The sequence below is a fragment of the Chiloscyllium plagiosum genome, unplaced genomic scaffold, assembly GCF_037043375.1.
Source record: "Chiloscyllium plagiosum isolate Xiang-an unplaced genomic scaffold, Cpla_swu_hap1 HiC_scaffold_13, whole genome shotgun sequence".
Classification (NCBI taxonomy): Eukaryota; Metazoa; Chordata; class Chondrichthyes; order Orectolobiformes; family Hemiscylliidae; genus Chiloscyllium; species Chiloscyllium plagiosum.
Genome location: NW_028270151.1, coordinates 34,186,842 through 34,202,690, shown reverse-complemented (window position 1 = coordinate 34,202,690; position 15,849 = coordinate 34,186,842). Strand labels below are relative to the sequence as shown.

Genomic DNA, 15,849 nt, shown 5'->3' with positions numbered 1-15,849 from the left:
CATCAGGTAGCTGTGGAGCAGGATCATAAGACACAGAATTTATACCAAAAGATCACAGTGTCATGCAATTGAGATGATATATTGAAAAAAACCTAGATTGTTGTTACATCTTTCATCTTTTCGAACGGATTGCAGGCTTCGGTTCGTTAATATGTAAATCCCAGAACTTCTTTCATGTCATATTCTTGAGATAATTTAAGGTTTATGTAAAAAGGTGACATTTCAGCTCAGACAATGCATTAACAGTGTGAGGTTAGAGTCGGTCTGTATCCCAATCTTGAGCCAGACTGGTTCTATTTCTAAGTCCACCCCAGTTAAACACTGGCACCTACACAATTTGGGAAAGGCATTGCTTCCCTGACCTTCACATGCATTGGGTTCATAAACAAATTTCATACGCATGCAGAGAGTGCTTCCTGAGAAGCCCTAATCAATCACCATAATGGGCCATCGGGTGCCCATTTCACACATGTCAAATAGATACAGAACCTTCCGATTTAAAGGTCATTGCGTTTGATGTCATAGCAAAGTACTGGCAAGACGGTTTTATTGGGTTGCTGATTGAGGCTGAAACAAAACCCGCCTTTGCTTTGCAAGGTATTGGTTCAAGCCTTAGCAAGAACAGGAGCATGAATTTCCTGAATGTCCAGATGCTGAGTGGTAATATGCAAACATTTCTGTTGCTCAGTTAAAATCTTGGAATTCCCTATCTAATGGCATTGTGTGTCCACATTCAACACCTCCCTGTATGTATTGGGGTAGTGTTAGCACATAGGTGGCCCAATGAAGTGGAAGAGTGAATAGGATATGTATCCAGGACTTTGGCTAATGCAGAGCGTAAGTATGCTCAGAAAGAGAAGGAAGATTGAATGGTCATATGTGGAGTCAAGAATTTCCAGCAATACCTTTAGAGATGTACATTTATGAAAATAATGCACCATAAACCACTGGAAGGTCTACTTAAAGAGGACAAGATAGTGTTGCCTGTAGCTTCAGGCTGAATTCAGCGGTGGGCTCTATGCTAAGTGTGTATAACTACAAGCTGTTACACTGCCTGAGAGGTTCAGTAGTAAATGTAGATGGATCGAGCTGTTTTCCACTGGCAGACACACCATTGGTGGTACCACCACTGGAAGAATCCATAAGTTTTAAATCTTCTGGACACACTTTGAGACACCTCTGACAATATCAACCTTTGGATGCAGAAAGATCCAGTCCTGGCAAAACTAAAACAGATAGTGGTGATGGGGGAAACAAAGGGCCATCACAACCAGAACTGAAACCTTTTTGGACCTGGAGAGACCGGATCACAGTCGAGGACAGCATATGGGAAGCAAAAGTGATTGTCCCGAGCAAAAATCACTGCCAGTTACTGGCTGAACTCTACCATGATCATTCAGGGGTTTCCAAAGTGAAGATGTTGGTGAGATGTTATATCTGGTGGCTAAGACTGGATGCAGACATGGCTTCGTTGGTGATACACTGCCCAGAATAACTGGCAACAACTCCCCAACATTCCTGGAAATAGTCAGGTAAACGCTGGATTCCGTTACATGTCAACCAAACAGGTCCTTTCATGGGTTCAACTTTCTTAGTCATTATAAATGCCCACTCAAAATGAGTTCATTTGTTAAACATGGGGACGATGTTGGAAAACCTTCATGTATCTTTTTCAATATATGGACTTTTGGAAGAGTTGGTCACAGATAAGGGACCATCATTTACCAGGAGGGAATTTGAATATCTCCTAAAATTGAATAGTATTCAACATGTAAGGACACCTCCACACCATTCATCATTAAATGATCTGACAGAAAGAGCAGTCCAAACTTTGAAGACAGGCTTAAAGAAACATTTCACATCTTCACGAGATACCAAACTGACCTGGTATTTGATGATAGCACCACCCCACATGCAACTACAGGGACAGCTCCAGCAGAGTTGCTAATGGAGTGAAGGCTCTGCATCAGGTTAAATCTGATCTTCCTGCACTTGGCAGGGGGAGGGTGAAATGGCATCAAGAACATGAACAATGGACATAAGACTCTCCTGCGTGAGAGAAACAATTTTCCTTCAGGGGATGAAGTTTGGTGCAGAAACGCAGTAATGTCCCTGCATGGGTAAGAAGCATGTTTGATGTGAGATCAGGTCCACTAACATATCAGGTCAGGGTAGGTGCGATGATCCTGGAGGAGCATGTGGACCATATGAAAGCTGCAAACTTGCAAACGGTGCACGAGCAAAATGTGCCTGGCGCCTCAACAGCGTTTCTGACTGTCCCATCAGCTCTCTCCATCAGCTTGATGATACCTTGGAATCTGAGATGGACACGGCAGATGTTGCCACCTTGATGTCTTTGCCGCCTGAAGAAGAGTGAATTTCTTCCGAAAGACTCTGGGCAAACGCAGTGAGCTACTGCTTGTTACATACTGGCCGTATCTGAGGCAGTGTTGGAGGAACCTGAGCCGATGTTAAAACACCCTAGGGGGAGCTACAAAAAAAAAAACAACTGGCTGATGTCCTCAGAGGGCAAGGGAATGTGGTAATTGTAATGAAGTTAGCCAGGTGGGCATCATAGTATATGAGTTCCCTTATTGGGCCTGTTTTTCTGATCCAATCTGGAAGCCCTAATTAACAGATAGGAATAGGAGTGTCAGACTCTTGTTCACATTGAGAGTTGGCTCTGAGGGAGCTGACTGAGTGTCAAGGGCTCTGCATGTGTAAAGGGTAACATAGTGACAAGATACTGGCCTCTACGAAATTATTTCAGCCACCTTCTCAATGGCAACTAAGAACAGGAAATAGATTAGATTAGATTCCCTACAGTATGGAAACAGGCCATTTGGCCCAACATGCTCACACCAACCCTCCAAAGAGTAACCCGCCCAGACCCATTCCCTGACCCTATATTTACCCCTGACTAATGCACCGAACACTATGGGCAATTTAGCATGGCCAACTCACCTGACCTGCACATCTTTGGATTGTGGGAGGAAACCAGAGCATCTGGAGGAAACCTACACAGACACGGGGAGAATGTGCAAACTTTACACAGACAATCACCCGAGGCTCCCGGGCTCCAGGCGCTGTGAGGCAACAATGCTAACCACTGAGCCATCGTGCCACCCCACTCAGCCACCATGCGCCATCTAACTGAGCAATAAATGCTGTCTAGCCAGCAACACCCATGTCCTATGCGTAAACTTTTAAAATGTCAAACTCAAACTCAGTCAAAAGAATGTAAGATTCAGCCCCAGGGCATTCAAATATTTGCTGACTTCACCTGCAGGAGAATTGAGACCTGTGTTGTCTTGATTTGGGAAATCCAATGAATCCTGATAAACCTGAATCTTCCAATTGTGTGGTTAAGTTGCCTGGAAACCACACCTGCTTTTATAGATAAAGACAGTTGAATGAATGTGGCTTTTGACTATGTTTATGATTACTGTGTCAGTTTCACATTCTATTTCTAAATTTGCCAACAGTCATAGAGTCATATAGCAATGAAACAGACCCTTTTGGTCCAACCAGTCCATGCTGACTATGTTCCCAAACTAAACTACTCTCACCTGCCCATATCCCTCCAAACCTTTCTTCATCATGTACTTATCCAAATTTCTTTTAAATGTTAGAACTTATGTGATAACTATATTGCTCATTGTATTTTTTTTGTGTTGGTGTTAGTTTTCATTTTGTTCTTAATTATGAGACAGAGTTTACTTAGTTTAATTATTCAAATCTATGTTTGAAATGGCATTTAATAACATTTAATGACATCTTCAGTTTGGAACTTTATTTACATGGCCTTTGATTTCATGTTTTGACCCAGACGCAGAAGCTTGGTGTGGACAATGCAAAAGAAGAGAAGATGGGGTGAGTGTTTAGAGATGAGGAAGGACAAAGCATACCACCACAGATTCAAAATCATACAACACCAGCTTATAGTTCAACCTGTTGGACTACAATCTGGTGTGGTGTGGTTTGTCTAGAGCGATTATTGAGAAAATCGCTTCTCAATAATCGCTCTAGACAAATTCAGGAAAACAAAGTTTTATTAACAAGTCAAGTCTGCAGAGTCGGGCACCCTTAAAGAAAAGGCGCGCTGAGGCTTACAAAGTCTCCATTATTTATAGGACAAGTCCCTCCTCTCCTTGGCTCCAACAAGCCATGAGGTTCACATTCTTAAAAACATCATTATTTTTATCACAAAGTCTGCAACAAAAGGCTCCAGAGTCTCCAAAGTTTGTTGTTTTTCTCACCCTGTAGTCTTATCAGTCAAAAGCTTTAATCTGAAACAGATGTCAAGTCGTACTCCCATCCTGGAGTCTTATCAAGAAAGGACTCATCCTTCTCTGCTGTGTGTATGGCTTCATTAATCAAGAGCCTGCTCGCTTTCACTATAGCTCACAAATTGTCAGCATTCTGCACAATTTAAACTACTCTACTTTTGAGTATATAAAATGGTTGTTAGAAAAGAAACAAAGGTTTTGTCTTTTATTATAGATCAGTCTGTGGTCCAGGCACATCTTAAAGTTTAAACCGAAATTACCTCTTACAATTCCACCCTTTTCTTTCTTTAAGATGTGCCTGACCAAGATAAGCCCCCCCCTTCCCTCAAGGGCCCGGGAAATCCTTGGTCTTTCGCAGCAACATCACTTTAAGTTCCCGTGTCCCATGTTGTGGAACCACCACTGCCTGGAGTCGGGAAATATTTTTCTGAATTAAAAACTGAATACAGGGAGTTAGGCAGGGTAATACGAGAAGAAGAATCATGCCGCTCCCAACCACCAGCAACGCCGTGCGCCACCAGCTACCACCTAGGAGACCATCCCACCATCCGATGCCACTAAGAGGACGCCAAGATTGTACTGGCACATGGGCCAATCTCCGAATTTCATCGGAAATTTTCAAAACCGCTTTACCATTATCGTCAATTTCTAGACAGCAGTTTGTCAGGTTAAATTTCCCGCACACACCCCCCTCCGAGGCCAACAGATAATCCAAGGCAAGTCGGTTTTGATATATAGCAGCCCTCATCTGATCCTGCTGCTGAGCCAACAGCTCTAGGGCCAGGGCAGTCCGGTTAGTAATGACCTCTACGACTGCTTGGAGCCTGATAATTCGATTTAGCATATAGATAGGAGTACGATATCCCCATGATCCGTCCTGTGCCCAAGTAGCCGGCCCATAGTATTCAATAATCCGGGCCGGTGGCCACTCATCCCCCCAATCACCGACTTGGATATCCCTTGGCGACCTACGCAGGGAGTCAAAGAGTTTAACTCCCAAATCATCGCCTTCCTCCCGGGGTAATAGGAAGAACGCAGGTCGTATTAGACCCAGGAAGCATACCCCAGCCCATCCCATGGGCAGTTTGGAGTATGCCTGATTACCGCATATCCAAAATAGGCCATCTGGAGCAGGCCCTCCCTGCCTCACAACGTCATCCCACAACTCCTTTACCCCAGGGACGCCCTCATAAGGACCAGGACCACTGCAATTCCAGTATTCGGATTGTTGACCCCGTGGCAGAGTCTGGACAGGATTATTCCAGCATTGATTCCCCTGACAACCACCGCTCCACACTCTTTTCATGCCATCGGAAGGGTCAGCACTGAGCTCGTAAGAGGAGGAATCAGAACGTAACCGAATGCAATTTTGATGATCTCGGTTTGCAATGTACCAAGCAATATTCTCAGGCCACCATACTCGCGTGGTTGCATCCAATATATTCTGACAGGGGCTAATCCCTACCTTCACGGTCCCCTTGCCTTCAATACAGAACTGGCCCTCAGGACTGTTTGTCAGTCTCCACCCCTGGCTTTTTCTGTCGTTGTCACGAGTCCAAGTGGTTTGCAGCAATTCCCCTATGTCTAAGCTTTGACCAGTCCACGGCCATTGTTCCGACATATGCGGCCCCCCACAGACCCAGCAATTGCTAACATTTAAAACAGTGGCTATTCTAGAGGTGAGATCAATAAACAGGTTTTGTGTAACATCAGGGAGTTCAATCTGTCCTTCTACCTCTTCGTATACAGATGGCACTTTAGGGAGCACGACCGTTCCCTGTCGGTCTTGCTCTTTCCCCAACCCCCGATCAGGGATCTGTATCTTGGTCTCCTTGACTCTGTCAACCTGCTCCCTGAGCAACACGGAGGATAGGTCCCGCCTCCCAGTTTTGCTAATACACACCCAGCGGTCATTTATAGGGCATCCATGGATTTTGCCACCGTATCCTTTATTATATACCTGATAATAGGGTCTCCCATCCTCCCAACATTCATGGCGTGCACTCACATCGTAACACCTATCGTCCACATAGGAATGGGACACAAATGATCCCGAATAGATTCGAATCCCAAGTCTTACTGTAGTTCGACATTTGTCACATCTCCCCTCACCCTCCCCCACATACAGGAGTAAACTGATCAATATCCCCACCAATACAGTCCAAGTAGAGTTCATTATTGCTGTCTTTTCAGTTTTACCGACAACGGCTTGTCCCCTTGCTCGCATGTCCAGGTGCTTTCTTCTTCAGGCGGAACGGGCCCCTTTATCCTTGATGCATGGACCCACCCTTTTTCTTTCGTTCGAACAGCTGCCTCAGTTGTTAACAGAACCAGGAACGGTCCTTCCCACCGCGGCTGGAGCTTTTCGGCCTTCCAGGTCTTAACAAGTATCCAATCTCCGGGCTCCACCTTATGCAGGAGGAAGTCGAGCGGCGGAGTCTGAGCCAGGAGACCTTTCCTTCGGAGTTCTGCAAAAGAACGGGATAAGGCCAGTAAATAGGTTCGGATAAATACATCCCCCCCTTGTAGAGTGGGACATCCATCAACCTTACTCCAATACGGTAATCCGAAGAGCATTTCATAGGGGAAAACCCCGACATCTCGGCGAGGTGCCGTACATATCCTCATTAGGGCAATGGGCAGACACTTTGGCCAGGGTAACTTAGTTTCTAACATCAGCTTAGTCAATTGGGTCTTGAGCGTGCCATTCATTCTCTCAACTCGACCCGAACTCTGAGGATGCCAGGGTGTGTGGAATTTCCATTGGATACCCAGGGCATTACAGATCAAATGGTGTAGCTTAGAAATAAAATGCGTCCCGCAATCGGAGTCAATAGATTCCATTATGCCATATCTCGGGATTATGTTCTCTAACAACAGTCGGGCCACGGTTGGTGCATCGTCTTTGGCAGTTGGGAAAGCCTCTACCCAGTGAGTGAAATGGTCTACTATTACTAGCAGATATTTCCATCTCTGTACTGGGGGTAATTCTGTAAAGTCGACTTGGATCCTCTGAAATGGCCTAATCGCTAGGGGCTGACCACCAGCTGGCATAGAACGCATGGTTTTCTGATTAATACGCCGGCAAGTGGGGCATCCGACTACCTCTTGTTGGGCTAATGTGTATATCCCCCTGCATACATAGTCTCTCAGGATCGTGTCACACATGGCTTGCACCCCCCAGTGGGTCTGATGGTGTAATCGGTGCAGAATACCCCGGGTGATCTGTTTGTTCAGTACTTGTCTCTCATCAGGAACCGTCCACTTCCCGTTCGTATCTAGCCGGGCACCCAATTGATCCATTTTATCAATCTCCCCCTGGGTGAAGACGGGTTGTTTAGCGAGGCCCTCCCTCAACGGTATTAACGTTAACAATTGGACGGATTTTTCGACCGCTGCCCGCTTGGCTTCCTCGTCTGCCAGCCGGTTTCCCACCGCTTCCGGTGTCGACCCCTTCTGGTGACCGGGTACATGGACTATTGCAAGTTCCGTAGGTAACGCCAGGGCTTCCAACGTTAGGCTGATCATTTGTTCGTGAGCTAATTCCTTTCCCCGGGAAGTTATCAATCCTCGCTCTTTCCAGATTTTCCCGAAAGTATGAACGACTCCGTATGCATACTTTGAGTCAGTATATATGGTCCCCACTTTCCCTTCCAACAGCTTCAGGGCCCTCTGGAGGGCGTACAACTCACAGGATTGGGCTGACCACTTCCCGGGGCAGTCGTCCAGACTCAATCGTCCGTTTCGTTGCACCATCTATAACAGCATAGCCACTGTATCGTACTCCACTGATGCACCTGGAGGACCCGTCGATATACAGTTCCTGTCCCTCACCCAGCGGGGCTTCTTGCAGGTCCTCTCGGCTTTTGGTCTGCAAGTCCACAAATTCCACACAATCATGCTCCTGTTCCCCGTCTGCAGGACGTCCGTACAGAAACTGGGCTGGGTTGCAACTGAGATCTTTTGCAAAATTGAGATTGTTCCCGGTCATCAAAATCGTCTCATACTTTAGGATGCGAGAGTCTGTTAACCAGCGGTGAGCCTTCTGAGCCAGTATGGCACTAACCGAATGTGGGGAGTATACTGTGATCCTTCCTCCAAAGGTAAGTTTTCGGGCCTCTTCTACTAACATTGCCGTAGCTGCCACTGCCTGTATACAGGTCGGCCATCCACGTGACACAGGGTCTAACATTTTTGACAAAAATGCAACCGGCTGACGTTTCCCTGCCCGCAGCTGAGTGAGCACACCCTGGGCAATTCCGCCGGCGCTATTAACATATAACTGGAACGGTTCCTTCAGGGTGGGTAAAGCCAATACCGGAGCTCGAATCAGTTTATTTTTAATAATATTAAATCGCTGCTCCTCCTCATCTGACCAGTCCACCTTTTGTCCTTCTTGTCCCAAGGGTAGGAACCCCCGACCTCCCTAATCTTCCTCCATCAGGGCGTACGACCTCACCTCCCGCTTGTAGCGGGAGCACTCCCGTTTAAAATGTCCCTCTTCATTACAATAGTAACATCTGAGTGTCCTCTTCGTTTCCCTGTCGCGGTCTCGCGTTCCTCCACTCTTCCTTTGTTCCGGCCATGGTTCTCTTTTCCTCTGCTCTTGCCACGACTCTCCCCTTTCCTGTTTCTGCCACGGCTTTCCCTTTTCCTTTCTTCCAGCTGTCATTTGTTGCACCGTTTGCATCATTATCTTTGTCGCCTTCCTTTGCTTCTCATCGTCCCTTCTCACAAACACCTTTTGCGCCTCTCGTAGTAATTCACTTAAAGATTTACTATCTCAATCATCCATTTTCTCTAACTTCTTTCGTATGTCCGGCCAGGCCTTTGATACAAACTCTACCCGTATGAGTTGTTGCCCCACGTCCGTCTCAGGGTCCACCCCAGCAAACTGCTGCACATTCTTCCTAATCCTGTCTAGGAAGTCCGTAGGGGTTTCCTCCGGGTTTTGATGATTACCAAAGGCCTTGGTAAAATTGTGCCCCTTTGGGGCTGCGTGTCTTATTCCTTTTATCCAATATTCCCGCATGTCTCTCATGTTGCGCCGTCCTCCCTCCGTGTTCTTATCCCACTCGGGGTCGGTGAGGGGAAACTTCTGCTCCCCTCCTTCTCCCCCCTCTCTCTCCCAGACCAAGAGCGCAGCTTGTCGTATCATCTGACGCTCCTGGCTAGAGAACAATGTTTTCATGATGGAACACATCTCTTCCCACGTGTAAGTATTCGGACCCAGGAACTGATCCAATTGTTCAGCAAGTCCCATGGGGTCCTCTAGTAGACCCTTCATCTCCCTCCTGAAATTCCGTACTTCAGTACTCGTCAAGGGGACGTTCACATATCCCGTCCTTCCTTCCTCGCCCCCCATGGGCACTTCCCGGAGTGGATTCATTCTTGCAATCGAGACAGGGTTTTGTCTATGACCCTTTTCTGCTTGAGATCTGGTCTGTACCCCTGAGGTAGTTTGTGATTCCTCCCCATCTTCTTCCCCTTCCCCTGAATCGTCGTCACCCGAAGGAACATTCTGTGGGGCAGACGGGGTCACGTAGGGCGGCGGTAAGTGATCTAAAGGGTCCCATTCTTTCTGCCCTTTCGAGTCTTTATTAGTTACCTGCATTTGACAAGATATCATAACCAGCAGCCAACAAAGGGCATAATCACTTTCTTCCAGATTAACATCAGGTTTTGAATTGACATATAAAATGAGGGCTTGCCGGACCCAGTCTTCGTCAGTACCGAATCTAGGCCACCACACTGAGTCGCCCTGAATAGGTTTCTGAGACCACTTTTGACAGTATTTTACCATCTTCCTTTTAGATTTTCCCTTTCTTCCAGCCTGATCCCAATTATTTAGCATTCTCCCTAACGGACTATCGTCAGGTACCCCGGGGAATGTGTCATTGTCCCTGTTTAAGCCTACCTTTCCCTTAATCACCTTAGATCCCTTATTTCCCATTTCCGAGGACTTCGTATTTTTCCCGTGATAATCTATCACAATGTAGCCAATTCCCGGACCTTCAGTCCCGTGATCGCCCAGGTTCCTTTGCAGGCACCCCCGGTCTTTGGATTCCTGTGTCCTACGTCTCTGTGACACAAATCACAGGCACCCCGTAGGTACACGTTCCTCCTCAAACACGGTCTCTGCAAAATCCCTCACAGGCGAGCCCCGGTCTCCAGATTCCTGAGTCCCACGTCTCTGTAGAAAAGAAAATCCACAGGCACCCCGTAGGTACCCAGTCCTCCGGAAACACGGTCCCCGCAAGTTTTGTCTTACCTGGGTTCGGTGCACCGAAATTACTCGATCGTTAACCGTCCCCACTGCCTCGGGTACACCCCTCCTTTGTTTTCCTGAGCCTCCCGGATATCACTCGCTCAAGCCGCGCGGGGCGACAAGCAAGGAATCAGGGACTGCTGAACTCAGCAGGGTGCACCTTCTCCGATATCCTTCCTCAACTCCCCTTGCGGCCGGAGTGTTGATCCCGGATGACGAGCCCCCAAGTTGTTAGAAACGAAAATCGCTTCTCAATAATCGCTCTAGACAAATTCAGGAAAACAAAGTTTTATTAACAAGTCAAGTCTGCAGAGTCGGGCACCCTTAAAGAAAAGGCGCGCTGAGGCTTACAAAGTCTCCATTATTTATAGGACAAGTCCCTCCTCTCCTTGGCTCCAACAAGCCATGAGGTTCACATTCTTAAAAACATCATTATTTTTATCACAAAGTCTGCAACAAAAGGCTCCAGAGTCTCCAAAGTTTGTTGTTTTTCTCACCCTGTAGTCTTATCAGTCAAAAGCTTTAATCTGAAACAGATGTCAAGTCGTACTCCCATCCTGGAGTCTTATCAAGAAAGGACTCATCCTTCTCTGCTGTGTGTATGGCTTCATTAATCAAGAGCCTGCTCTCTTTCACTATAGCTCACAAATTGTCAGCATTCTGCACAATTTAAACTACTCTACTTTTGAGTATATAAAATGGTTGTTAGAAAAGAAACAAAGGTTTTGTCTTTTATTATAGATCAGTCTGTGGTCCAGGCACATTTTAAAGTTTAAACCGAAATTACCTCTTACACCATTGACCCAGGACCAGATTTTTGTGGAGTCATGGAAACTCCTGTTTCTTATTCAAAATGGCAGTAGGGCCCTGGATTCATACGTCCTCCCTCCACATCTGTATTAAAGATTTCACGGGAACACGGGTGAAATGCATTTTACTCATGTGCACTTCACAAAACTTACAGACATTCAAAAAGTACAAATGATTGTAATCTGAGGCAACTTTCATTCATGTCATTTCCAGCACTTGGCTTGTATGATTTACGACGGCGAAAGTTTTAGAGCTAACAGAAGGCTTCTGGAGAGGTTGTAAACATATCGCACTCTTCAAAAGTGAGAAAGGTGAGCCACAGAAAGTCCATGGACAATAGCAAAGGTCTTTTCTCGAGGGTGGGGGTGTTCAAAGCTCGGGGGCGTATTTTTAAGGTGAGAGAAGAAAGATGTAAAAGTGACTTGAGGGGCAAGATTATGACATCTCAGCAGAAAAATGATGAGCAGGGCGTTCTCCACCTAGTGAGTGGCCAACACCCAAGTAACTTGGAGGATGGAGATAGTTTTTTTGAAAGGGTACATCTCTTTGCCCATCCTGATTCAGACATCCAGGGGAGGAAGGATATTTTGTCAGGTCAGGGGAAAATTGCACAGCGATCCATAATGGAAGATCTGGCATCACAGTCTCAAGATCCACATGCCAGTGGCACCTATGGTAAAAGTGGCTGTACATGTTTGTGTTGCTAGCTCATTCCAGGGGTCTGCCAGAGATCTTTGCAGCATTTCACAATCAGCCACCCATGAGGGCTTCAATCAGTTACAAATGTCCTCTTGACTTCAATGCAGGGAAGGCAAATAAATTTCCCAACTGTATCTCTGAAGTTTTTCCTCATTTCCATCCAGAATAGCCTAGATCTATTTATGTGCCTTTTTGCTGTGTCAACATGATGGACCTGCCTTCCTAACAGCACTATGAGTACTTCACACTACCTTCTCAAAGGCAGTTGTCAAGGGGGAGTAAATGTTGGCCTGTACAGTGATGCTCATGTTGTGTGAATGGGAATCGGTGCAGAGATGGGAAAGTATCAGGGTTCCCAACTACACCCTCTTAATGAAACTCTTCCACCAGGCTGGTCTGAATTTGCCTTTTCGGCATTAAAGTAGGAAGTAAAGTGGAAGGGAGGGTTGTACCAGGAGCAGCTGATTAAATGTCTCAATCTTATTGACAAAGAAAAGCAATGATGGTGACTGTCACAAACTCTCCCTCCTGCAGTATCCCATATCCTCCAATGTCCTATCACCCACTCCTCCTTAAATTTTGAATTTCCCCTTTCACCATCCTTATCCCCTCTACATGGAGAAAGTGAGCACTGCAGATGCTGGAGAGCAGAATCAGAACTGGGAAGATACAGCGGGTCAGGCAGCATCCGAGGAGCAGGAGAATCGACGTTTTGGGCATAAGCCCTTCATTATTCCTGATGAAGTGCCGCACTTTTTGATTTTTAAGCCCTCTACATCTCAGGTTGCTACCTCCAAAACCCAGCATTGAGTTTACCCACTTGCCTACCACAACAGTGACTCCATACTAAATGCCACTTGATTTCAATTCCATTGACCATGGTTCCACACTCCTGCCCCGACTGATGACTTATCAGACCCTGGATCTCGATCCCTGAATGATGTTCCACAAATCTCCTGAATGTTTGCAATGGGCCTGCAGGACTAACTGTGGCAATATCCTTGAATGTAATGATATGTACCCCTGACCTGCCAGCCCCTGGCAGGTGACTGCCCATAGCCAAGTCTCTGGACTGTGATCACTGAATGTCCTGTCCAGGACCCCCTGACTGACAGCAGTCCCCTTGATGTGACTGACAACCACTCCTCTTAGACTTTCATACATGACTATTTTGTTGACGCACATGCAGTATCTTTGTTGTAGAGGTTACTGTGCATGCGGTACGTGTGAGAGTGACATAACAAATACCATACAGCAAGCATGTCCAACCCTGGGACTGCAGACTGCAGATAACCATGATCAGCTACCTGGCGTTGTATCTGTGCTAAGCAGCAAAGCAAGCCAGAAGAATTGTGAGCCTTTCAGGCATGGCTGAGGGGACAAAATGACAAAGGGCAAGACAAGGAGGCATGGTGTGACCACAAAGTGAGTGAGTGCAAAGAGAGCAAGTGAGGAATTCTAAAATGCCTCCTGGTTAATTCAATGCAATGGATCTCACTCCTGACAACAACATTCCAATACGATCCGAAGTGCAGCACTGGAGTGGACCCCAGTACACAGAAATGTACTCTAAGTGGATCCAGGATGTGTCATGATGATGCTGAGAGCGTAGTGCATGTTGGATGCCAATGTCTGTGGGCTTAGGAAGGGTGTGTGTGTGTATGTGTGTGTGTGAGAGAGAGAGAGAGAGTGTGTGTGTGTGCATGTGTGAGTGAGTAATTGTGAGAGTATGCGTGTTTGAGTGAGCGAGTGTGTGTATGTAGATTAGGTTAGATTCCCTACAGTGTCGAAGCAGACCCTTCAGGCCCAACAATTCCACACCGATCCTCTGAAGAGCAACCCACTCAGACCCATTCCCCTACATTTACCCCTGACTAATGCACCTAACACTACGGGCAATTTAGCATGGCTAATTCACCTGACCTGCACATCTCTGGACTGTGGGAGGAAAGCGGAGCACCCGGAGAAAACCCACACAGACACGGGGAGAATGTGCAAACTCCACACAGACAGTCACCCAAGGCTGGAATCGAACCTGGGATCCTGGTGCTGTGAGGCAGCAGTGCTAACCACTGAGCCACCGTGCCGCCCGTTAAAGTGTGTATGAGTGCGTGTGTGTGAATATGTGTGTGAGTGAGTGTGCATCTGTGCATGTAAGAGTATGTGTGCGCGAGTGAGAGTGTGTATGAATGTGTGTGTGAGTGTGTGTGTGAGAGTGAGTGTGTGTGTGCATGTGCACGTGTGTGTGTGTGAATGTTTCTATGTGTGTTTAAGTGAGGGCGTGTTGTGCATGTGTCTGTCTGAATGTGTGTGAGTGTGTGTGTGGGTGGCTGAATGTGAGTGTGAATGTGTGGGTGTGTAAGTGTGACTGTGAGTGTGTGTGTGAGTGTGTGTGTGTGATTATGTGTTTTTGAGTGAGTGTGTGTGTGTGTGAATGTGAATATGTGTGGGAGTGTGTGTGTGCGTATGTATGGGTCAATGTGTATGTGTATGTGTGTGTGAATGTGTGTATGCGTGCATGGGTCGATATGTGTGTGTGTTCACTGTCCATTATGCCCAGAGATACTGGTGCCATATGTGCAGGATGGGAATCTGGATGAGCAATTGTTGAGCTGGATCAGCAGGCAACCTGTTTGATTTTCAGGTATGAACTTATATATTGCAGGAGGCAAAGGAATAATAATTTACTGAGGGCATATAGGTGGCATGGACAGTACATTCTTTTCCATAATCTTTCACTTTTGCAAATATATATTGACTTGCACTGTTAAAGGATATGCTATAGTACAAATGTTGCTGGTGGACCTGGGTACCTGGTTAAGTCACACCCATGGGAGAAATGAAAAGCCTCTTTAGACATTCCCAGTTGAAATATTTGCAATCACCAAGCATTACTCATCTTTCACAAGCTACAGACTCTTGATTGCAGGTAATCTCTGATGTCAGGGATCCTTGAACTCTGATACCCAGGATCTTAACCATCGTGATCTCCATGTGAGATTCATGAGCAGATCATTTGTGAGGAATTCCATCACAATGAAGCCTTATGTTATGCTCTCACAGATTGGGAGTTCTGAGGTGTATTGTATTATCCAATCTTAAATTGTATAACCAAAGTTTTAATTCCACCTTGGGATTGGAATACTGCTAGTAAGCCACGATGAAAGCAACCCTTTTAAAAAGAAAAGGCTCTTTTCCACATCACAGACCATGTCCACTCATAATAATGTTTCAATGTGAGAATATAAGCTGTGAAGTATTGCCTTCCACTACTGGCTAAGGAATGTATTGTGAATTGGAAATCTCATGCTCCTCCTTTCAGTGTTTTGATAATTTCTTCATTAATGTGGCAAGGAGGGAATTAGTTACACCTAATATCATGCTTCTGATTGCTTGAGGCCAAGATGTACAATGTGCTTTCTTCAGCAATGAATGTCCTTCCTGCCAATCAGGTGCGATTTGAAGCCAGTGATTGATAGTTTCAAAAAAATGGATGCTTGGGGCAGGCGATGTCCTTGGAGGTATTATCAATTGAGTATTAAACCAGAGACACGGGTAATGCACTGGAGATCTGATTTCAAATCCTGCCATGGCAAATGGTGGAATTTGAATTCAATATTAAATGCAAAACTTGGATTAAGAGTCTATTGATGGCCCGTGAACAGGCTGGCATCCTGGAAGTCAGTGAAAGGGTATTAAGAATGGAGGCTAAGATGCATATGTGTCCTGGTTTGTGTAAAGTGGTACAGATATATGCAAACCAATAATCAATAAATTAATTAC

The 15,849-nt window shown here is 46.0% G+C and overlaps 1 protein-coding gene across 1 annotated transcript in view; it reads right to left on the bottom strand.

Moving 5' to 3' along the window:
* Positions 1-4,034: 4,034 nt before the first annotated feature.
* The window catches only part of LOC148148297 (endogenous retrovirus group 3 member 1 Env polyprotein-like), a 37,464-nt gene continuing 25,649 nt past the window's right edge, over positions 4,035-15,849 (bottom strand). The window contains exon 2 of the mRNA XM_087993507.1: positions 4,035-6,757. Coding sequence (XP_087849633.1) covers positions 4,615-6,516 — 1,902 coding nt within the window. The 5' untranslated portion in view covers positions 6,517-6,757 and the 3' untranslated portion in view covers positions 4,035-4,614. The remainder of the gene's footprint in view (positions 6,758-15,849) is intronic.